Below are 23,848 nucleotides of genomic sequence, written 5' to 3' on the forward strand. Positions count from 1 at the left end.
CTTGACTGGGCCATTCTAACACATGAATATGCTTTGATCTAAACCATTCCATTGTAGCTCTGGCTGTATGTTTAGAGTCGTTGTTCTGCTGGAAGGTGAACCTCCAACCCAGTCTCAAGTCTTTTGCAGACTCTAACAGGTTTTCTTCTAAAATTATCCTGTATTTAGCTCCATCCATCTTCCCATCAACTCTGACCAGCTTCCCTGTCCCTACTGAAGAAAAGCATCCCCACAACATGATGCTGCCACCATCATGTTTCACTGTGTAGATAGTGTGCTCAGGGTGATGTGCAGTGTTAGTTTTCCGCCACACCTAGCATTTTGCTTTTAGGCCAAAAAGTTAAATTTTGGTCTCATCTGACCAGAGCACCTTCTCCCACATGTTTGCTGTGTCCCCCACATGGCTTCTCACAAACTGTAAACAGGACTTCCTATGGCTTTCTTTCAACAATGGCTTTCTTCTTGCCACTGTTCCATAAAGGCCAGATTTGTGGAGTGCTTGACTATTAGTTGTCCTGTGGATCCACCTGAGCTTTAGATCTCTGCAGCTCCTGCAGAGTTACCATGTGCCTCTTGGCTGCTTCTCTGATTATATTTCTCCTTGCCTGGCTTGTCAGTTTAGGTGGACGGCCATGTCTTGTTGGGTTTGCAGTTGTGCCATACACTTTCCATTTTCGGATGATGGATTGAACAGTGCTACGTGAGATGTTCAACTCTTGGGATATTTTTTAATAACCTAACCCTGCTTTAAACTTCTCCACAACTTTATCCCTGACCTGTCTAGTGTGTTCCTTGGCCTTCATGATGCTGTTTCTTCACTAAGATTCTCTAACAAACCTCAGAGGGCTTCACAGAACAGCTGTATTTTTACTTAAATAAAATTACACACAGATGGACTCTATTTACTAATTACGTGATTTCTGAAGGCAAATTTTCAACTAGATTTTATTTAGGGGTATTAGAGTAAAGGGGACTGAATACAAATGCACACCACACTATTCAGATATTTATTTGTAAAAAAAAAATGTTAAACCCGTTTTCCTTCCACTTCACAATTATGTGCCACTTTGTGTTGCTCTATCACATAAAATCCCAATAAAATACATTTATATTTTTGGTTGTAACATGACAAAATGTGGAAAATGTCAAGGGGTATGAATACTTTTTCAAGGCACTGTAAGAAGCAGAGCAGCAGTGCTTCTAGCAAAATATGTTCAAATTACATTCTGAAAAACACTATCTTATATTCTACTACTCCCAGTACCCTTCAGTACAAGCTGCTGTTGGTTTTAAAATGTTGCATGCTCAAAAACCCTTGAGTGTAAAATTCACTGCCTTTTTGGAAAGTCAATAATCCTTCATATTTTCTTTCAGGGAACTTTAATATATTTTGAAATTAAATTAGGCACATCAAGTTGCTTTATCATAAAATACAGAGAATATCCAATGAGATAAGCGAAATAGGATTTTCTCCTACACTTACCACTGAATTACATTACTGAAATTGCTTTACAGCTGCTGCAAACAGAAGAAACAAATCAAGTCTGTTCTAATATACACTGACCTGTCACTACGATCAGGGAGGTGTTTGCATTCATGAGCTGATAGTATAAAGTTGAGATGAGAGGAATAAATATTTGAGGAATAAAATAAAAAAGACAACTTGGCTGACTCAGCATTTGAAAAAAGGCAATGAGCAGCCCTCCTCTAAACTCACTTAAAATGAACTTGTCAGAGTAGGAATATTCAGGCTGGCATTGCTGACTTGTTTTTAAAGATGGAGGCTCTTGGATAGTCATTCTTATCCTTGCAAGTCAGTAAACCTAGAACAAGCATGCACATTTAGGGTTCTGTGACAATAATAAGCAAAAGCTTGTCCCGTGACGCACTAAGAAGTGAAGGATTATAGCCCTGCAGTATGTATCTTCAAAAATAAGTCAGCAATGGCAGCTTGCATATGCCCATCCAGGTAGGTTCATTTTAATTGAGTTTTCAACCTGCTATGCATATCTTAACCACTTCCCGCCCGCCCTTTAGGCAAATGACGGTGGGAAGGTACATTATCCTGACCGGACATCATATGACGACGGCAGGATGGGGGGCGCGCAGATCGGCGATCAGTGCTGCGGTGTGTCAATCTGACACACCGCATCTCCGATCTCGGTAAAGAGCCTACTGACGTAGGCTCTTTACCGTGTGACCAGCTGTGTCCAATCACAGCTGGTCACATAGTAAATAGGAAGTGCCGTTGATCGGTTCTCCTCAGTTCGTGCCTGACAGGCACGAGTAGAGGAGAGCCGATCTGCAGCTCTCCTGACAGGGGGGGTCTGCACTGGTAACCAGAGCATTGATTACCAGTGCAGACTCTTGGGGGGGGTGCCACTAGAACCACCAGGGATGCCCTCCCATGACCCCAGGGATGCCCACCATGGCCACCAGGGATGGCAATCAGGGCTCAGGGAGCCCGCCAGTGCCCTCCCCATCAGTGCTGCCCGCCAGTGCCCTCCCCATCATTGCTGCCCACCAGTGCCCATCATTGCCCACCAGTGCTGCCTATCAGCACCGCCCATCAGTGCTGCATATCAGTGCTGCCTATTAGTGCTAGCCCATCAGTGCCATCCCATCAGTGCCTCCTCATCAGTGCCTCCTCATCAGTGCCTGTCAGTGCGGCCTCATCAGTGCTCATCAGTGCAGGAAAAAAACATATCTATTTACAAAATTGTATAACATAAACAAAAAAATTTTTTTTTTTCTTCAAACTTTTCGGTCTTTTTTTATTTGTGTAGCAAAAAAGAAAAAACCTTGCGGTGATCAAAATACCACCAAAAGAAAGCTCTATTTGTGGGGAAAAAAAAATACATAAATTTGGTTTAGGTACAGTTTTACATGACCGCGCAATTGTCATTTAAAATGCAACAGTGCTAAAAGCTATAAATTGGCCTGGGCTTGAAGGGGGAAAAGTACCCGGTATTGAAGTGGTTAAAACAGCAACATGCATCAACAGAAAGCTTACCCCTTACAGAAGTGAATAATTCTATGTTTTCTCTAAAGAACTGTATAATATGTATAAAAAAGTACTGTAATGGTGTCGAGTGTTCGGACACCATCTTGTCCTCTCGACATCTATTTTGTTTAGTGACCCAGGCTCCTTGAGCGAAAATAGCCCCCCCCCCCACTGTTCGCTAATCAGTGGAACCAAAAGGCACTCATTCACCCCCACCCAACCTCAATTAGTGTCACTGAATGCCAGGTTTCACACCTTTAATATACACAAGCAGCTTGACCAAGCAGGAGTTGTGTCTCCGAGGACAGCAGGGGGGCAGATTAGATGTCCAGTGAAACTGCCTTGTAAATTCCCAAAGCCAAACTGTTAAGTTACATCTCACAATCCGTGCTCAAATCATATCTTTTTACCCGAACATAACATATTAACAAAAAGTAGATATTTGGGTGCCCCATAAAATACCAATCGAATTAAGTCCCAACACGGACACCTTCATGCCTAGGAAAGACAAGCTAGCGATCCGATGCCGTACAGGTCAGAGGTTATTCCAAAATAACCCATGTTTAGTGTCTAAAGATAGGACATTCCAAACCGGACCATAAGATATCAGTTTCAAGTATGGAGTTATGAAACGGTTACAGATATGAGTGCTTTTATTAATCTGTCAAACGGGGAGGTCCCTTAGCAGTTTATAAGACTCCGAGCCTATTGGCTAAGTACTTCTGATGACACCCCCTGGAGGGTCAGAGAAAAGGACAGGGACTGATAGAGAGCTGAGTTCTCATTCTAACATGGAAGCCATAACATCGCCCAAGGGGAACCAATAATACCTGTTCAGCTTCTGAAACTAAGGTAATACCAGGACCGTTTAATGCAAGTATTTTCATCCTTTCTCTTCATATTTCTCAATTGCTGTATTGTCTCTATTTCTTTGTAACCCATTTTTTCTGTAAATATTTTTATTCACACCAATTTTAAACCTTTCTTATAATTAAACCTTATTTTGAAAAGTGTTAACTTTGTCTCTAAGCTCTTAAACGCAACTTGACCCAAACGAACCTGCCTCCTGAAGCGCGCTACTGTGTGTTACAGACGGTTATTTTAAAGTCATAATTGATATTTGTACTGTTTAGGCTAACCTATCTGGTGACAGTGGGTGTGTTACAGATGGTTATTCTAAAGTCATAATTGATATTTGTAAAATCACGAGCGTCCGCTAAGCTCAGACGTAGCGGTGGTGGCAGAGAAAGGGTTAATCGTTTAATTAACCCGGTGACAATCGCTCTCAGTCTGCTGGCATCTAGATTGTGGTCCTGCAAGCTGGACAATCTGGGTGCTGGGTGCAGCTGAGAGTGGCATTGTTACGCAAGTGACGGCAGGGTGTGAGATTGCTTGGTCTTTGGTCACGAGGTGGATGAGAAGGCCAGGGGTCTGATACCAGCCACCATCACAAGTACAAGAAATACATAAGTATAACATAACATAAACAACATTGTGTGCATGCTTAAAATTAACCAGATTGTGACTAAAAAGTGTCTAAAGTGAAGACACCACTCTATACTTGGCCTGTTAGGGCATTGCTATGTAATGGTTCAACAACCTTTTCTTTTTTGTGGTATGATTGAAGTTTACCCTTTCAATTCCAAGTACACTGGATTGTTTTATATTGTCAATAAAACTTCTTTGATATAAAAAAAAAAAAGTGAAGAAACCGTGTGGTGCTTGCAAGCTCCTATGTTTTTCTCTAACCACTTACCGACCGCCTAACATACATGTACTGCAGCAGGTCGGCTCTATTGTGCGAAATCACGTACCTTGGGGGCTCACGCTCCCTGCTGGAGGCACAATTGCGCACTGATTGGACAGAGCCAATTAGCGTGTCTGGCGGACTTGAAGTCCGCCAGCCATCCGTGATCGTTCCCGAGACAGGCAGAACAGTGGTCTGTCTATGTAAACTAGGCAGATCACCGTTCTGTCAGGGGAGAAAATGGGATTCTTGTGTTCTTGCTAAGCAGGAACATGGATCTCTCTCTTTCCCAGTCAGAACAACCCCCACACAGTTAGCAAGCACCCCCTAGGGACACATTTAACCCTTTGATTGTTCCTGATATTAACCCCTTCCCTGTCAGTGTCATTAGTACAGTAACAGTGCATATTTTTAACCACTTTAGCCCCGCTCACATTGCTGCTACTGCGGCAATGTGGCTCGTTCCCGTCCAGCGACGTAGACCTACGTCGTTGGACTCCTCCCCATGTGGGCTGCGCGCGCGCGCCGCCGGAGGCTCGCTCCCGCTGTTTTCAGTCACAGCGGGAGTCGGGCCAGGGGAGGAGCGGCGGTGATCACCGCCGCTCTTCCCCGATCGTCGGGGAATCGAGTCTGGAGATCCGCCCGCTTGTGTAAACAAAGCGGACAGATCTCCTAAGTGACAGGCAGGGTCACATTGCAGGGTTCAGCATAGCTGAACCTGCGATCTGTCCCTGTGTCACTCAGTCCCCTCCCCCCACACATGTCAGTAAGCACCAGGCATACATTAACCCCTCCCTCTCCAATAAAATTAACCCCTTCCCTGCCAATGTCATTTTTACAGTAATAGTGCATATTTATAGCACTGATTACTGTAGTAATGTCACTGGTACCCCCAAAAGTATCAAAAATGTCAGTCAAGGGTCCGATCTGTCCGCCGCAATGTCGCAGTCCCGCAAAAAAAATCGCAGATCGCCGCCATTACTAATTAAAAAAAAAACACCAAAAATGACAGAAATCTTTCCCTTAGGTAGTAAACGCAATAACTTTTGCGCAAACCAATCAAAATACGCTTATTGCGATTTTTTTTACCAAAAATATGTAGCAGAAAACAAATTGGCCAAAAATGATAAAAAATTTTGATTTTTACATTTTTTGAGGGGGAATTTCATATAACAAAATATGAAAAATATTGTTATTTTTTCAAACTTTTCGCTGTTTTTTTGTTTATAGCGCAAAAAGTAAAAATCGCACAGGTGATCAAATACCACCAAAAGAAAGCTCTATTTGTGGGGAAAAAGGGACATATATTTCGTTTGGGTACAGTGTTGCACGACCGCGCAATTGTCAGTTAAAGTTGCACAGTGCCAAATCGCAAAAAGTGGCCTGGACGTAAGACAGCAAAATCCTCCGGTGGTAAAGTGGTTAACCCTGATCACTGTAATAATGTCACTGGTCCCCAAAAAAAGTGTCAGGTGTCTGATTTGTTTGCTGCAAGTTGCTAAAAATTGCTGATCAACACCATTACTAGTAAAAAAATAAATTAAAAAAATGCCATTAAAATATCCCATAGTTTGTGGACACTATAGCCTTTGTGCAAACCGATCAATAAACACTTATTGGGATTTTTTTTTACCAGAAACATGTAATAGAATACTGGCCTAAACTGATGTAGAAATTTAATTATTTAAATTTTCCTATTGGATGTGTTTTATAGCAGAAAGTTAAAGATCATGTTTTATTTCTCAAAATTGTTGGTCTTTTTTTGTTTATAGCGCAAAACATAAAAACCGCAGAGGTGATCAAATACCACCAAAAAAAAAAAAAAAACCTCTATTTGTGGGAAAAAAAGGACAATTTTATTTGGGTACAGCATTGCACAACCGCGCAATTGTTAGTTAAATCGCAACTCCACTTTTGTTGGGAAAAAAAAACATTCCCCTCTGGGTGATTTATGTACATTGTAAGGATTAAAACAACCTTTGTTGCTGATTACTACCTTTTTTTTTATTCTGAAGAAATCACTGTGTGTACCTCTGTGCCTCTGTACTGAGTGGGTCTAATGGGAGTGGTTTCATAATTATCTGTCAGCTGTGCAGCTGCAGAACACTAATGAGTAAAGCTGCTGGGCTTGCATCCCTTTAGACCTGTTCCTATTGGGAGTATCTCACCAAAAATAACATTTTCGTTTCAGGGGATGCCCGAAATCTGACTTGTATCTTAGTGCAGACTTCTGGGAAAATTGGTGAGCCAATCACACAAGCAGGAAATTATGTTTCTGGGGTGTGGTCAGTATACATTCTGCGTACAGAACACCTCCAGGTAGCCATATTGCATTGCATTTTCGGAAAATTACAGCAGCTGCAGATTGAAAAGGAAAGGTCATTTTAAGCATTCAATTACAATATGGTTTGTGTCGCAATTGTATACGCTATATTATTTTTTCTTTATTTGCTATTTTTTCCTCACGAAAGTGGAGTTACCCTTTAAAGTAATGCTGTGCCATATCGCAAAAAATGGCCTGGTCATTATAGGGGTAAAACATTCCAGGGCTGAAGTGGTTAAAATAATCTCTGTGCCTTGGTGGAGCTTCTTGGGTCCTAGGCTCAGGATGTAAGCTTGATTTCAGCTTCCCTTTAGTCAACTGTCAAATTCTGGAATTTTAGTGGGCAGTAGAGGTAGTGGTGTTTGTCAGGTGAGAGCTGAAGGGGACTTACAGTGGAACTAAAGTAAGAAAATTTTAAATTGTAAACAGGCAGAGTCTTATGAACATTGTATGCCTCTTTTGCAATAGAATACACTTACCTGCATACACGCCATCAGACTGCTCATAGATGGACAGGCTGATTGTACCCGAGTTGATCCATCTATCGACTTGGGTACAATCTGCATGTCGGATTTTTACATGCATTTACATGTTATTACCAACAGCTATAGGCACTAGCAGTAATCAGTGTGTTCTCCTGGCAGGGATGGCTCAGCGCCCCCTTGCCAGAGGAACACAATGGCTCTACAGGAGGGATTCCCCCCGACTGTGTTGATGAGGGAATCAAGAGATTTCTTCACATCATATGATGTCAAAAGGAGCGGTGCCACCTGGTGACATAGCCGGCTGGTCCCACCCCTTGCCTATATAAGAAATGTCAAAGCGCGGACCAGCCATACAGCAGGAGGCCTCCCAGGAGGTGAGAGCATTTTTGTTTTTTACTATTTTTCGGGTCAGCGGGTGGCGTGATTGACAATGGATTTACATCGAGGGACACAATTTTTTTTATTTTTTTTTTTAATAAAGGATTTGTCAAAAACTGCCTCGTGTGTTTTTTTGCTTTTGTGAAATTTTTTGGTGAATGGGTAGGGGTACAATGTACCTGAAACCCATTCACATAGGGGGGGGATCTTGTTATAGGGGGCCTCCAGATTCCAATAAGCCCCCCCTGCCCGCAGACCCCAACAACCACAGCACAGGGTTGTTGGAAAGAGACCCTTGTCCCCATCAACATCCCCCCCGCCCCAAAGCACCCACTCCCCCATGTTGAGGGTATGTGGCCTGGTATGGTTTGGGGGGGGGGGCACTCGCACACCCTCCCCCTTTTTCTGACCTGCCAGGCTGCATGCCGAGATAAGGGTCTGGTTTGGATTTTGGGGATGTTTTTAAAATCTTGGCATGGGGTTCCCCTTTAAAATCCATACCAGACCCAAAATCTGTTTTTTTCTTTAGATTTTTTTATAGACGGGTGCTGGCATTTATAATTAATAAGTCATTTTAAATGGGATTTGACTCATTTTTTTTTCTTTAGAAATGTCATTTTTGCTATAGAATGTTTTATGCATGCTACAGATGCACCACTTTACAGGCACATTAAGGGGACCCCCCCAGGCACTATATTTAAAGGAATTTTTTATTTTTATTGTTGCACAAAAAAAATCACTGCTCCTGGTACTCAGACCTCCATACCCCTATTATGGCCAATTACTTGCATATACGTTTTCAAAATGGGCACTTTTGTTTTTTCCTGTTCGGCTCATATAGACTTCAATGGGGGTTCACCGTTCGAGTTAGAACATTTCCCCTGTTCGGGAGGTCTGCTACGAAACGAACAGGGGAGTGTTCAGCCCATCCCTAATCCCAACTTCTGCCATAGAAAAAAATAAAAATGCAGGGTTAGTGTAAAAAGATATATACCTTTAAAACCTAAAATTTCCCTCTGGTTATTCCCTTGCCTTGGAAAATGTGAATAATGTAGTAGTACTGCACATGTCCTTTTACTGTTATGCCATGCAAAGTATCAAGTTTAGAATATGAATTTGGAAAAAAAAATAAATGTATTTTGTTAATAGATTGTATACAGTGATAATACAGTGTAATACAGTGTATACAATGTACTATATTCAATTTCATTTTACAAAGCAAGCTAGACCACAGTAGTAGTAATGTACTGTACTATAAATTAGGGAAGCCCTGTGAGAGTTGTATGGCAACATTAACATTTTATTGGGCTATCAAAGAAGCTACACACTATAGAGTCAGCAATATAATGTTCTTTGGCAAGGTGTAAATGTGGCAGATGGCTTTATGAATACACAGAATTATTAGGAATCTCTTAGATACACATGAAATGCAAACTTCAATTATTCAGGTTGTGTTGGAGGTCATTCTTATCATTTTACAAAAAAGTATGAAAATTATACAAAATAGTTTTTTTAAAATATTAATCCACATATAAGTCCACAGCCTCGCGGTTGATACATGTATTTGAGGCCCCCTCTATATGTGCAGCAAACATCTTACATGTTGGTCAGTTACATTGACCATTTGGTCCCCTTTTTCTTATCCTTGGATGAAATCGTTTCTGATTCCCCTGGAATGGGATTCTGTCGGACTGGCTGGCTTACACATGGTCCGAATGTCGGCCGATTTCTATTGAACCGGCCAATGCTGCCCAACATTTGGCCCATGTGCACTTCGGTATTCTCCCAATTGAACCTCCAGAGGAAGCAGGCCTGTACCCCGTAAAAAACGTAGAGGAAGTGAATAACAGGAACCCTGTGATAAGTTGTCGAATGCTAAACCATATTTAGGCAATGGCCCTAATAAATTACCCTAATAGGACTCTTTCACACGGTCTGCCTCCGTAGGCGGATCCGTGCTGCTCAGCGGGGATCGATCCGCGATCCCTGCTGAGCCGGCGCATGACAGCTCCGTCTCTGCTTGCAGTGCGGAGAGGGAGGTGTCACAGCCCCCGCTGCTCTCTATGGGGGATCAGATGAGAGTGGACTGCCTGTCCGCTCTCATCCGATCCGATACCTGAACGGATGGAAAAATAGGGTTTCCATCCGTCCAGATTTCACGGACAGGATCGGATACGGGTGTCAGCGGGTGTCAGCAGAGGTGTCTCCGCTGACATCCGCTGCCCCATAGAGCTGCATGGAGGATCCGATCAGATCCGACTAAAAAACTGACAGGCGGATCTGATCGGACCGCCCGTGTGAAAGAGCCCATAAGCCTCTAGAATTCACATTCAGGATTCCTTATTTTCGGATGGGAGATTTACCAATGCAAAGTTGTTTCTAAAGTTTTGTGTAACATGTATGGTATCTCCATTTTATTTTAAATTTGTTACTGAATAAAACTATTTTTTCTATAAAAATATATTTTAGTAAACATAGAGCAGTGATGTCTTTTACTATATAAATATTTATTCTCAGATGCTTTGAATAAGGAATCGCATATTCCTTTCTTTTTATAATATTGTATGGCAAGGATAGCATTACGACTTCCGTATTTTATAACACCATTAAAGTATAAAAACTGTGTTTTTAATGTAGGCAGTATAACATACTGCTGATAGAATAGGCATTATAAAACACTGTCACTCGCACTTAAATCATTCACAGTCTAATAATACAAGACAATTGTTATTGAAATGGCACAGTCCTGCAGACTTTACAGTACACCACAGAGAATGATAGATTTATGAAATCATGCAGGCCACTGTTCTGTTCTTCAATAGCACAGAAAGAGTTCAAAGCTCTATTCATGATAATTTCAGGCTTATGCTCAATTATTACATTGGTATTGCATATACAAATAAGGAATTTAACCACTTTACCACCGGAGGATTTTGCTGTCTTCCGTCCAGGCCACTTTTTGCGATTCGGCGCTGTGCGACTTCAACTGACAATTGCGCGGTCGTGCAACGCCGTACCCAAACGAAATTTACGTCTTTTTTTTCCCACAAACAGAGCTTTCTTTTGGTGGTATTTGATCACCTGTGCGATTTTTACTTTTTGCGCTATAAACAAAAAAAGAGCGTTTATTTTGAAAAAATAACAATATTTTTAACATTTTTTTATATGAAATTCCCCCCAAAAAAGATGTAAAAACCAATTTTTTTTTAAATTTTTGGCCAATTTGTTTTATGCTACATATGTTTGGTAAAAAAAATCGCAATAAGCGTATTTTGATTGGTTTGCGCAAAAGTTATTGCGTTTACTAACAAAGGGAAAGATTTCTGTCATTTTTGGTGTTTTTTTTTTAACGCGTAATGGCGGCGATCTGCGGTTTTTTTTGCGGGACTGCGACATTGCGGCGGACAGACCGGACCCCTGACTGACATTTTTGACACTTTTGGGGGTACCAGTGACATTACTGCAGTAATCAGTGCTATAAATATGCACTGTTACTGTAAAAATGACACTGGCAGGGAAGGGGTTAATTTTATTGGAGAGGGAGGGGTTAATGTATGCCTGGTGCTTACTGACGTGTAGCGGGGGAGGTGACTGTGTGAGTCATGGACAGATCGGATGTCCAGCTATGCTGAACAGTCTGATCTGTCACTCCCTGTCACTATGGAGATCCGCCCGCTGTGTTTACACACAGCGGGCGGATCTCCAGACTCGATCCCCGACGATCGGGTAAGAGCAGCGGCGATCGCCGCTGCTCCTCCCCTGGCCCGACTCCCGCTGTGAATGAAAACAGCGGGAGCGAGCCTCCGGCGGCGCGCAAGCGCCGCCCAGAAGGGGGAGTGTCCAATCACGTTAATACTACGTGGCTGGACGATAACGAACCACTCTGCCGCAGTAGTATTACTGTGAGCGGTTGTAGAGTGGTTAAAGAGGCAGTAAACTCTGGAAGATTTGCCCAAATATAGGCAGGCTGAGAAAAAAAAAAAAAAAGAATAGTACCCAATAGTCATGATTAGGGCCATTATTGACTGAAACACATTGACATTTTGTGGCTGTTACCGTACATACTTACTGAATAAAGCCCATGTTTGAAGAGTATACACCATGGTGCCGTGGATAGTCCCCAATATTGCCTTTGGTTTCCCAAATCTTTTCCCCATTACTTATATACCATCATTTGTTCTTCTCTCTGTTTCTGTGGGGGGGGGGGGGGTGACACCTATCTTGGTAGAGGCAGGACTTTGCATCTTCATGCCAGAGTTCCCAAAAAATAGGCAGCAGTGCCTTTGGTCTCGCACTGCAGATATACAGCTATGAGGCTTTAGGCCCAGTTCAGATATCGTTTTGACGAGCATTTGCGATTCTGACGCAAGATTTACTCATGTTTCTGTGTGTTGCACATAGGGCAGCCTATTTGCTTCAATGGTTTGCTCTATGCGTTTTCGGCACTCAAAAGAAACTCCTGCTCCTATTACGGAAGACAAGCTTAGCGCGATTTTTAAATGTGAATTTTGCCAATTGCGCCAGAATAGCATCCATATTCACACTACATGTTTTGACATGATTTGGAATACAAATTGCCTAATGTGAACAGGGCCTTAGGTCTAGGAGTGTCTTGATACCCCAACATAGCAAGAAGTGCACAATTTTTCAGAAGGAATTCCAAACAAAAGGTACATTTTTTAAGGTACTGCTGAGGCAGAATTCAGAAATGTTTCCTTTTACATAGCAAATCTTCACTTTTTGAGCTCAAGTTCATTGGAATGTACATGCAGTTCTTTTTGAAAAATAGTAACTAATAGTCATACAGGAACGATGGGGCTGCTGTTGTTGCATGACACTTGGAGAAGTATGAGCCATTAAGGCATTATCTTTCATGCATATGCAGTGATATACTCCATTTTCAGTGATTCTCTATATCAGATTTGATACTCTGCAGAGATTCATTGAGATTTAATACTTCTAAAATAAATAACAGGGAAAGAACATTTTCAGGGATTCCATAGGATTTGAACTGCAGTTTCAATCTGTGGTGTATTACAAATTCACCTGCTTTTTACCTGCCCTGGCAGACATAGGAGATAAGCAGGAACAAAGTTACACACGTGGAACCCAATTTTAGAAGTCTCCAATATTTTCAGTGGGAAAAAATGAAATACAGTACATGTACATTTCTGAAATGCAAGTCTATACAACTGTATACCTAGCATATACACCAGCAGCAAGGACTGCCATTTCTCTGAAAAGTAAACCAGGCTTGGACTGCTTTTCAGAGCCGTTTGACAGGCGGTGAGGAGGTGATATTTCACCCCTCATGTCCTGTATTTACCCCCTAAATGCCCCCACTACCTTGCTGCATGCATTGTGCGCGGCCCCATTCACCTGAATGGTGCCCACCAAAGATGATAGGGAGTAAAATTCTAGGTGCAGTTGTGAAGCACAGAATCTCAGCTGTGACACGTGTACAAACAGGCACTGCTTTTGCAGTCTAAGGGGGAGATTTTTGGGGGTGGTAAAAATACAGCTTAGCTGTTAAAGAACAAGTATGAACTTTCGCCCTATAGCTAAACCATCCAGACAGACAAGGTTTGCTTTCTGTTTCTTACCTTTTATTAAGGGTCAGCAAGATGAAGGCAGCAGGGAAAAATCAGATACTCTTGGAGGGTGTGCACTGATCCAGCTAAGCCAGCACTTTACCCGAACTGTACCTGTTGGGGTATATACTGTACATAGTGAGTATTGGATGTAAAGTAATATAACTGTTCATTTTGCAGATTTCAAGACGATTTTCCAATCTGAGCTTACACAGGCGTGAAAGTAAGTAAATTCACTTTATGATAAATGTAAACATGTTGGCATAGAAATGTACCTAACTGAGCCCCATGGCAAAATCATGACTGGGAACCAACAGTATATCAGTCCAGCAAGTGAAACTTTGTTCTAGAAAACTACTAATTGATATCCTAGTAGTCTGTTGTCCTTTCAAGTCTTTGATGTGTGGATACCCACCTAAAAAATTTTATATTGATTTTATTAAACTGTCAATTATATTAAACAATGAAAAAACAAATCCCTCCTTAAGTAAAGCAAAGGTCAGGATTTTATTGGAAGCATTTTGGCGTAAAATAAATACAATATTAAGCTTACTTTGTTGCTTTTTGAAATGAAGGGCACGGTGCACAGAGCCACTCTTTTGAACTTCTTGCCTGCCATAGCAGCTGGCACAGGACTACACATCTCTTGTTCCCTCATACCACCACTGTCATTTACTAGGGTTCTGGACTGGTCAGTGCTAAATGAGAAGATCTGTCCTGTAGGCAGACCTCAGTGTGAGCAACGAATCAGAAGACAATGACGCTGTGTGCCAACACATGAGTTTGTAGTGTAGAGGAGGAGTTTGCATTCCTATGGTGACAATGCTTCCCCTGCTCAGGGAGCTGCTAAAGCTGCCCAAACTTTGGTGCATTTTTGAATGATACAAACAACTATATGAAAATTCTATATATATTTGGCTATTGTCATTTGAAAGTACTTCAAAATTCCATTTGCTTTTCACATTTGACTTTGGAATGAATTTATTTTCCCGAGTGAAAACCACAGGTGCTCATTCGAGAAAAAAAAACACCCATCCTGCTTCTCAAAGTTTCTTGTTGCTGCGGTCAAAAACGCCTATCGATAAAAAAAGATTAGGCATAAAAGAAATTAAAATTTGGAGTGAAATTCTGATACTTTATGGCCAGTTGTGGGCAGCATTGTCACACTATGTAAATGACCATGCTTATTTGCATTGTTAATTTCCCTTGCATGCATGTTTGACATATTTACCAAACATAGAAGTTTTGCATTTGCAAAGCATGTTTGATGCGCATGCACAAGTATACGCCAATGCTTTTTAGAGTTTCAAGAATACGGCTGCATGCAGTCATTCACTTGTACGTATAGCAGGCTTTCCAGTGCCTTGAAAAAGTATTTATACCCCTTGAAATTTTCCACATTTTATCATCTTACAACCAAATTAGTTATTAGAATTGTATGTGATAGACCAACACAAAGTCGCCCATAATTGTGAAGTGGAAGGAAAATGATAAATGGTTTTAAAATTTTTTTAGAAATAAATATCTGAAAAGTGTGGCGTGCATTTCTATTCGGCCCCCTTTATTCTGATACCCCTTACTAAAATCTAGTGGAACCAATAGCCTTCAGGAGTCACGTAATAAGTAAATAGAGTCCACCTGTGTGTAATTTAATCTCAGTATAAATACAGTTGTTCTGTGAAGCCCTCGGAGGTTTGTTAGAGATCCTTAGTGAACAAACAGCATCATGAAGGCCAAGGAACAAACCAGACAGGTCAGGGATGAATTTGTGGAGAAGTTTAAAGCAGGGTTAGGTTATAAAAAGATATCCCAAGCTTTGAACACCTTACAGAGCACTTTTCAATCCATCATCTGAAAATGGAAAGAGTATGGCACAATTGCAAACCTACCAAAACATGGCCGTCCACCTAAACTGACAGGCCAGGCAAGGAGAGCATTAATCAGAGAAGCAGCCAAGAGGCCCATGGTAACTCTGGAGGAGCTGCAGAGATCCACAGCTCAAGAGGGAGAATCTGTCCACAGGACAACTATTAGCTGTGCACTCCAAAAATCTGGCCTTTATGGAAGAATGGAATAAGAAAGCCATTGTTGAAAGAAAGCCATAAGTAGTTTGCAAGAAGCCATGTGGGGACACAGCAAACCTGTGTGTAGCACTGTCCCCGTAGGGCTTGCTGTATGATGACTTCTTGGGCCTCCTTTGATTACCTGCAGACAGTCGCATAGGGACAGTTCACACATCCATACTTATTACCAATGGCTGATTACTCAATAAACAGTCCAGGGGTTTTGGTTTTATATTTATTGTGGAACTTGGATGGGAGAAGGGAATAGTGGAATACTCTAACTCAGGGGTGTCCAAACTACGGCCCTGCAGCTGTTGCGGAACTACACATCCCATGAGGCATTGTAAATCTCTGACATTCCTGGACATAACTAGGATGATGGGAATTGCAGTTCCTGAACAGCTGGAGGGCCATAGTTTGGACACCCCTGCTCTAACTGAAGCTATTTAGTTGATAAGGACAACTCTCACTTGGTCTCACCAGGTTATTTGTGGAAGCAGATACACTGCTTTAACCATACTGCCACTTGTATGGAGGAATTAAGTCTTCTTGCAGCAGACTTGATGCAACTACATTATCTTTAGGACACTCTCTAGCATCCCTCTGACTGACACCCGTCCACTGACTCTTTTAGCTGAAGGGATGGCCCTCACAGGACAGGCGCCATGACACAGATCTGTACTTACCATATGCAGAATCAGATCCTTTCCAGTCTCTCCCTTCCAGTCAGCTCAGCAGGACCTCAGGGTTCAGCTCCTCTCTGACTCTCAGGTCCTCAGGTCGACCACCTGAGGCCGCATAACAACTTCTATAGAGGAGGAGCAGTCACCCTCTCCCTCCGGGACTCTGCTCTCCAGCAGAAAGACCCCGTCAAGCACTTCTGCCCTTGGCATTTATACAGTATCCTAGAATGCACAAGGCACTTTTCTCTGCCAATCAACAGGTCTGTACTAAATGCCTGTGCACTCATTTGTCAGGTTTCCTCCCAATGTCCAATATGCCTCCCTATTGGACCAGTGTGAAACAATTCAGACAAACTGAGCTGCACCTGAGCACCATGAGCAGGCCTCACTAGCAGATCCTGCTTTCTGGTAGGCAGAGAACAATACAGATTTACCTGGCTATCTCTGGAGTAAGCAGAAAGGATCCAAAACTGTACATACAGAATCTCACAAAAGTGAGTACACCCCTCACATTTTTGTAAAAATTTTAGTATATTTTTTAATGTGACAACACTAAAGAAATCACCATTAATGGCTGTGTATTTCTAGGGGATGACAAATTTACTGTTATACAAGCTGTACACTCACTATTTTACATTGTAGCAAAGTGTAATTTTTATTCAGTGCTGTCACATGAAAAGGTATAAAAACAATATATAAATATTATATATATATTTACAAAAATGTGAGGGTTCCAGTAATCCATGTCCTTAGTCTGCTTGTCTTCAGCAAACTGCTTGCAGACTTTCTTGTGCATCAACTTTAGAAGAGGTTTCCTTCTGGGACAACAGCCATGCAGACCAATTTGATGAAGTGTGCAGCCTATGGTCTGAGCACTGGCAGGCTGACCCCCCCCCCCCCTCCCACCCCTTCAACCTCTGCAGCAATGCTGGCAGCACCCATACGTCTGTAGCACCACCCCCGCAGGAGCTGCTGATTATGTTATTGGGTCTACACCCTGCCTAACAACCCTATAGAACTGGCTCGATCCCTCCTCAGGCACAACTGACCCAGAATAGGACTGGACTATCAAATGGATACACAGGTTGGAATACAATACTTCAATATGCAACAGTGACTTATTACCTTCTTGGTGGTAGTCCTTCTGGGTGACACGATAGAACAGCACACAGGATTGTAATTAACCAAAGCTTAATTTACTGTATATCAAATTGAACAAGGGAGATACAATAAAACACAGTTCCTTAAAATGGGTCACTTAAATCAGCTTTAAAAGATAAAAGAAATACCCCACACTACTCCCTCATTGATGCTAGACACAGTACCAGATAAGTAGGCCTATCTGAGTCCCAAAGTCCTCTTCCTTCTTCTTCTTCTTGAGTCTTCGCTAGCAAGAGTATTGAATAGAGCTCATTTGTAATCCAAATTAGGAATGAAGATCAAGAGAGAGAAAAAGAACAGTGGACTGTTGATTGCCACTGCAGGGTGTCTGTGTAGCTGAGCGGTAACTTCCGTGAGTGAGGTAGGCCTCTGGCGGCTCCTTTAAAGTTATTATTGATTGTCTAAGAATGTCCTGAAGTGATATTCTAATCTACCCCGGGGTATATCACCTTCTATTGCGCTATCGCTATATGTAAGTAAAGCCACTTCCTTGACAGACAAAGTCAGTCTTTTTGGGCAAGTGCCCTCTCACCACAGGAGTTTCCCTTTCGCGCGCTCCACTGCGATCTCAGTCCTTTGGCTCGATATCAGCCTTGCGTGGTCTTTCTGGTGGATGGCTCCGGTCTCTGCGAACAGAGGTAAGGGGCTCCGGGAATGTGTCTCGTGCTTGAGATGGGACGGTTCAACGTCGTCACTCCAGGCTTAGAAACTTTGGCCTAATATCCAGCATCAGTCCTCAGCTCCAGCTTCTTAGTTCCTCGGAGTCCAGCGCAGAAGGGCCGAGCTTGGCTCCTCCCTTCCTTTAAATAACTTCCCCCAGAAAGCTGTGCGGTGCACCCTGGGTCTTACAATGCACACTGGGAGATGTAGTCTTTTCATCAGGCCAAAAAGGAAGTCACAGCCCGGGAAATTCCATGCAGCTACCACTAGAGGGAGCCTAATTCCTTCTCACATATCAACAGTATCTTTAGGCATATTTAACCCCGCTACACACTCCCCCCACTTGAGAAACTTTGGTCCCCAAAGAGGTCAACAGTATGGACCCTAGTGCATAGGTTGGCATAAGATAACAAAAACATTAACATATGCCTAACAGGGAGTTATCTGGCTTTTCAGGAGCAGAAGCCAAACTCAACAACTGCATATTACAACACAGGTTCGACAAGGGAACCTCCCACCAATTGTCGGGGGAGGGAAGACAAGTCTGGTTACAGACCCCCGACACTTGGGTGGCTTGTACAGATGTGCCTGGGGGTGAGCTAGGGTTGTCTTCCACCAAATCGGCGGTGGAAGAGCTAGGCTGGTCAGGAGATCTTTTTGAGGTAAAGACAGCTTCTTCTGAACATTCACCCAATTGATCATAGGTCAATCTCTTTGGTGGATGAATGACTCTCCTTTCCCTCTGTTCCTGTGGAGGCATGCTCTCAGAGGTACTAGGACCAGGCAATTCAGCGGATTCATCATTGTCCACCTCTTCATGTCCCCACACATAGGAATCTGATGGTTCAAGAGCAGTGAGTTCTTCTTCAGAGAAAGGTGCAACCTCCTCTTCAGGGTCTTCTTCCTCAGCTACTTCTTCTGGAAGCATGTGGGAGGGTATGAATTCAGGGGCTTCTGCCCGAAGGGCTCCTCTGTCAGCCAAGTCAGATGAAGACAGGGAGGCAGGTGTGGGTTCTGGCAACTGAGATGACCACAACCAGTCAGGTACCTCCTCTTCATCTTCCAAATCTTCAGATGGAGAACTTCCCTCTCCCTCCTCTGGGAGCGTCGTCTGAGATCTGGTAACTGGTCTGGACCGGCGAGAAGTCGAAGGGGCCTCTGACAAATCTTCCACAGGGGGCATACGAACCGCTTCAGAAAGAGGTAGCAAATGGTTCCTATGCCAAGTCTTCAATGGACCCACACTTCCTTCAGGCCGAATTTGGTACACAGGAAGGTTCGGCAGTTGCTTGCAGATAACATAAGGTTGGGACTTCCAGCGGTCTGCCAACTTGTGTTTACCCGGGACACCCAAGTTTCTCAACAAAACCCTGTCCCCTGGTTGCAAGTTATGGATCCGAACTTTTAGGTCAAATTTTTTTTTATTCCGCAGTCCACGTTGATCAGAGGTGGCCTGAGCATTGTCATAGGCTGCTTTCAGACTCTTCCGCAGTCGGTCCACATATCCTCTATGCGATGCTGAAGAGGTATGATCAGGCGAAATGCCAAAGGCCAAATCCACTGGTAACCGAGCCTCCCTCCCAAACATCAGCCGATAAGGGGAATAGCCAGTAGCATCACTGACAGTGCTGTTGTAGGCATGCACAATGGCAGCTACATGTTTGCCCCAATGCTGTTTCTTCTCTGAGCTCAAAGTTCCCAACATGTCCAAAAGAGTCCTGTTAAATCGTTCAGGCTGGGCATCCCCTTGTGGATGGTATGGAGTGGTTCTAGTCTTTTGAATGCCTAACACATCTAACAGTCTCTTGATCAGTCTGCTTTCGAAGTCCCTTCCTTGATCAGAATGGAGGCGTTGTGGTAGCCCATAGTGTACAAAGAACTTCTCTACAAGAACTTTGGCTACCGTTGAGGCCTTCTGATCCCTTGTTGGGAATGCTTGAGCGTATCTGGTAAAATGGTCTGTTACCACAAGGACATTCCCTTGGCCACTCAGATCAGGCTCTAAGCAAAGGAAATCAATGCACACCAGCTCCATGGGTCCCTGGCTTTGCAGATGGCCCATTGGGGCTGCTTGATGTGGCAGAGTCTTCCTTTGTATACACCGGACACAAGAATGACAGTATCCTTCAACTTCGGCCCTCATACAAGGCCAGTAGAACCTGTCCCTGACAAGCTGAAAGGTTCTTTCGGGCCCCAGATGGCCATGATTATCATGAAGAGTGGTCAGAACTCCCTCTCTGTATTTAGCTGGTAAGAATAGTTGCCACTTCTCCTCCGGATCTTCAGATGGACCTCTCCGGTAGGCCACTCCTTCTCTGATCTGTAACCGGGTCCACTCTTTATGCAACAAACGGGCCCCTTGAGGGGAGTCAGTTAGAAGTAACTCAGGGCGCTGGATCTCCAAGGCTTCCAACAGAAGTTTTCCCAAAGGGTCTTCCAACTGCTCCTTCCGCAAGTCCCTTTTGGACAGCCGGGGCAAATCTTCCCCTCCAACCTGGGTCACCCTGCAATAGTATTTGGGCACTCCGACAGCCGAAACCCCAATCTCTTCTGCTCTTGACCCTCCTCTGGATTGGAATTCCGTTCCCTGATATAGGGCACGCACCCCTTCTGGAGCCAAATGAGTCCATTCTTCCTCAGGTTCCTGTGGAGCATGCAACCTTCTGGATAGGGCGTCTGCATCCCTGTTTCCAATTCCTGGCCGATACTTCAGGCTAAAATTGAAACTAGAGATGGCGGCCAACCATCTGTGTCCTGTTGCATCCAGCTTGGCCGTAGTCAACAGATAAGTGAGGGGATTATTATCCGTCTTGACAATGAATTCAGCTCCATACAGGTAGTCTTTCAGTTTGTCAACCACTGCCCACTTCAAGGCCAAGAATTCAAGTTTGTGGGTAGGGTAATTCCTTTCAGCAGGTAATAGGCTTCTGCTCACGTAGGCGACAGGTCGCAGATGACCCTCATGCTCCTGGTAGAGTACCCCCCCAGCCCATCTCGGCTGGCGTCGACATGCAGTTCATATGGTTTTGTGGGGTCCGCATAGGCCAACACAGGGGCAGTGGTTAAGGTCTTCTTCAGCTGAACAAAGGCCTCTTCGCATTCTGGGGTCCACTGATCCTGGATGGATTCCTTAGCCTTCCGGGGTCCCATGGTGGACTTTGCCGGCTTTACCAACTCAGGAACATCATCTTCTTCGTTCTTCAAGAGCTCATTTAAGGGTTGGGCAATCTGGGCGAACCCCTCTACAAACCTCCTGTAATAGGAGCAAAAGCCCAAGAACGACCGGAGCTCGGTCACATTTGTGGGTCTCGGCCAGGAAGCGACAGCATCCAGCTTGTCCGGGTCGGTGGCCACCCCTTCTTCAGACACGATGTGGCCCAGGTAATGGACCAAGAACTGATAGAATTGGCACTTCTCAGGAGAAAGTTTCAGACCTTCTTCATGTAGCCTCTTCAGGACCTTTTCCAGCCTCTCCTCGTGTTCTTCCAAAGTTCTGCCAAACACGATAACATCATCCAAGTACACCAGTACCTCTATCAAATTCATATCTCCGACGGTCCTTTCCATCAGCCTTTGGAAGGTAGCAGGGGCCCCGGACAACCCCTGAGGCATGCGATTGAACTCAAAGAACCCCACAGGGGTGATGAAGGCCGTCTTCTCCCGATCTTCAGGGTGCATGGGGATCTGATAATACCCACTCTTTAAGTCCATCACACTGAACCACTTCGCCCCCTGACAGACTCTGTAGAGCATCTTCGATTCGAGGAGTGGTATACTGGTCTGGGATGGTTCTTCTGTTCAGCGTTCGGTAGTCGATACAAAGCCTCAGAGATCCATTTTTCTTCCGGACCACCACTATCGGAGAAGCATATGGGCTCCTGGACTCTCGGATAATCCCAGTCCTCTTGAGTTCTGCCAGCTGTTGACGTAGATCTTCCAAGTCACCTAAGGGGACTCGCCGGACTCTTTCCCTGAAAGGCTTGTCCTCACTCAGGCGGATCTTATGAGTGGCACTCCTGGCACATCCCACGTCAAACTCGTCCTTAGAGAATATTTCCCTCCATCGAGCAAGTTGTGCCTTGGCCCGCTTCACCCATTCCGGTGGGAGGGAAGCGTTTCCAGAGCAGAGCTCCTCTATGACAGCTTCGCCCTGTTCATTTTCTTTAAGATCAATGGGGGCAACTGGGGTAGCCGGGTTAACTTGACCCAGGAGCACTCTGGCCGGTACCTTCACCGGTGTAGTGGAGGTGTTTCTGACACTCACTAAAACCCTTCCACGGTTTTTCTGTAACTCCTTCAAAGGGATCACTTCAGGGATCACTTCTATCCCTCTCTCTCTTTCCTTTTGACCTGATTCAAAGATGATAAAAGGACCCGGTTGTTGCCATGTGAGTTTAACAGAAGCCTTAAGACAGGCCACCTCTCCTGGCTGTAGGACTTTTTCCGCTCTGTCCAACTTCCAGAGTCGTCCAACACCTTCTGCGGGGGTCTCTTGTTCCAAAACTAATCGTTGGTAGGCCTGCCGTAGCATGGGGTGGATCCTTGGCGCTGGAGCATCTTTTCCCTGGACCAGCTGTATCAGAAGGCGCCTTACCAGGTCAGTGTTTGTTCCTACGATAAGAGAGCTTTTGTTGGCCCCTGGTGGACGAGGACAGACCACCGCTAAGGTGTCGAAGGTTTCCGATTTACCAGCCACTGATGGATCAAAGGTCAGCTTGATTAGCAGATACCCGTCATAGGTGAAACTTTTAGTCCCAATGCCCCATATCTCCAGATCTTCCAACTTCTGCAAAGGTAGATGGGTAAGATGTCTATCGTAGAAATCTCTATACAAAAGAGTCACTTGGGCCCCTGTGTCAAGGAGGGCTCTTGTGTAAATTCCTTCTACCTGAACTGAGACCACTGGGGAGGGCCCGACCAAGTTAGTTGGGAATTCTCTTGATGTAGCCTTGTTGTCTGATTCAGTTCTCTGTACCCAGGCCCTCTTTTCCTTTTTCTTCCTTGGAATGGGCCCCCGCTGAACCCGGTGTGCATTGATTTTCCTTCCCTCAGTAACCCGGAGTCTATAACTGGGGGTATTGTATTTGGGCTTGACCCCCTGACTCAGTGTCCCTGAACCGGTGAGCCTCCTGGAGTCCCTGAAAACTGACGGACACCCGGTTGACTCCTTCACCGGTGTCCTCTGAAGTTTCCCGCCGGCTTGCGAGGTTTCGTGGCAACCTTTCCTGGGCTGGGACATACTCCTCTAACATGCCCAATTCCCCCGCAGTTGAAACAAGTTAGCAATCTTGCAGGTCTTGGCTCTGGATCTGCGCTGAGGCCAGCAGGTTCATCTGGCTTCTCCGATATACCCCCCTTGGGCAGAGTGGATACCTGACCAGTCAGAATGGACACCATTTCTATTAACTGAGACACTTGGGTCTTTAGGAGTTCAACTTGAGAGTCACCCTCTTCTACACTTATCACTCTAACTCGGGCGGTTGAGTCAAACTGCCGACTTTTCTTTTTGTTATCCAACATGACCTCTTCCTCTCTGACCATTCGAATCAGGTCGGGGTATTCTAGAATGCCGCCATCTTGACGAGTTCGTAACAGTATGGCAATGGGATCTAAAGGTTGAGCCCCTTTCAGAACCTGTCGTGCACGAGTCTCATCTACTTTCCGGGGGTCTATTCCTTTCTTTAACAGGATCTGGTGGATAATCCTATCCAGGCGTTTAATGAATTCGGACAACTTCTCCTCCTCTTCTTGAT

At 44.1% G+C, this 23,848-nt stretch overlaps 1 protein-coding gene across 3 annotated transcripts in view; it reads left to right on the forward strand.

Moving 5' to 3' along the window:
* Positions 1-23,848, forward strand: part of MARCHF10 (membrane associated ring-CH-type finger 10) — a 137,082-nt gene that overhangs the window by 85,277 nt on the left and 27,957 nt on the right. For all 3 annotated transcript variants that reach the window (XM_082271269.1, XM_082271271.1, XM_082271270.1), the window contains exon 10: positions 13,709-13,751. In XM_082271269.1, the coding sequence (XP_082127395.1) occupies positions 13,709-13,751 (43 nt within the window). The remainder of the gene's footprint in view (positions 1-13,708; positions 13,752-23,848) is intronic.

The sequence above is a fragment of the Pelophylax lessonae genome (assembly GCF_965119305.1).
Source record: "Pelophylax lessonae genome assembly, chromosome: 11".
NCBI classification, from domain to species: domain Eukaryota; kingdom Metazoa; phylum Chordata; class Amphibia; order Anura; family Ranidae; genus Pelophylax; species Pelophylax lessonae.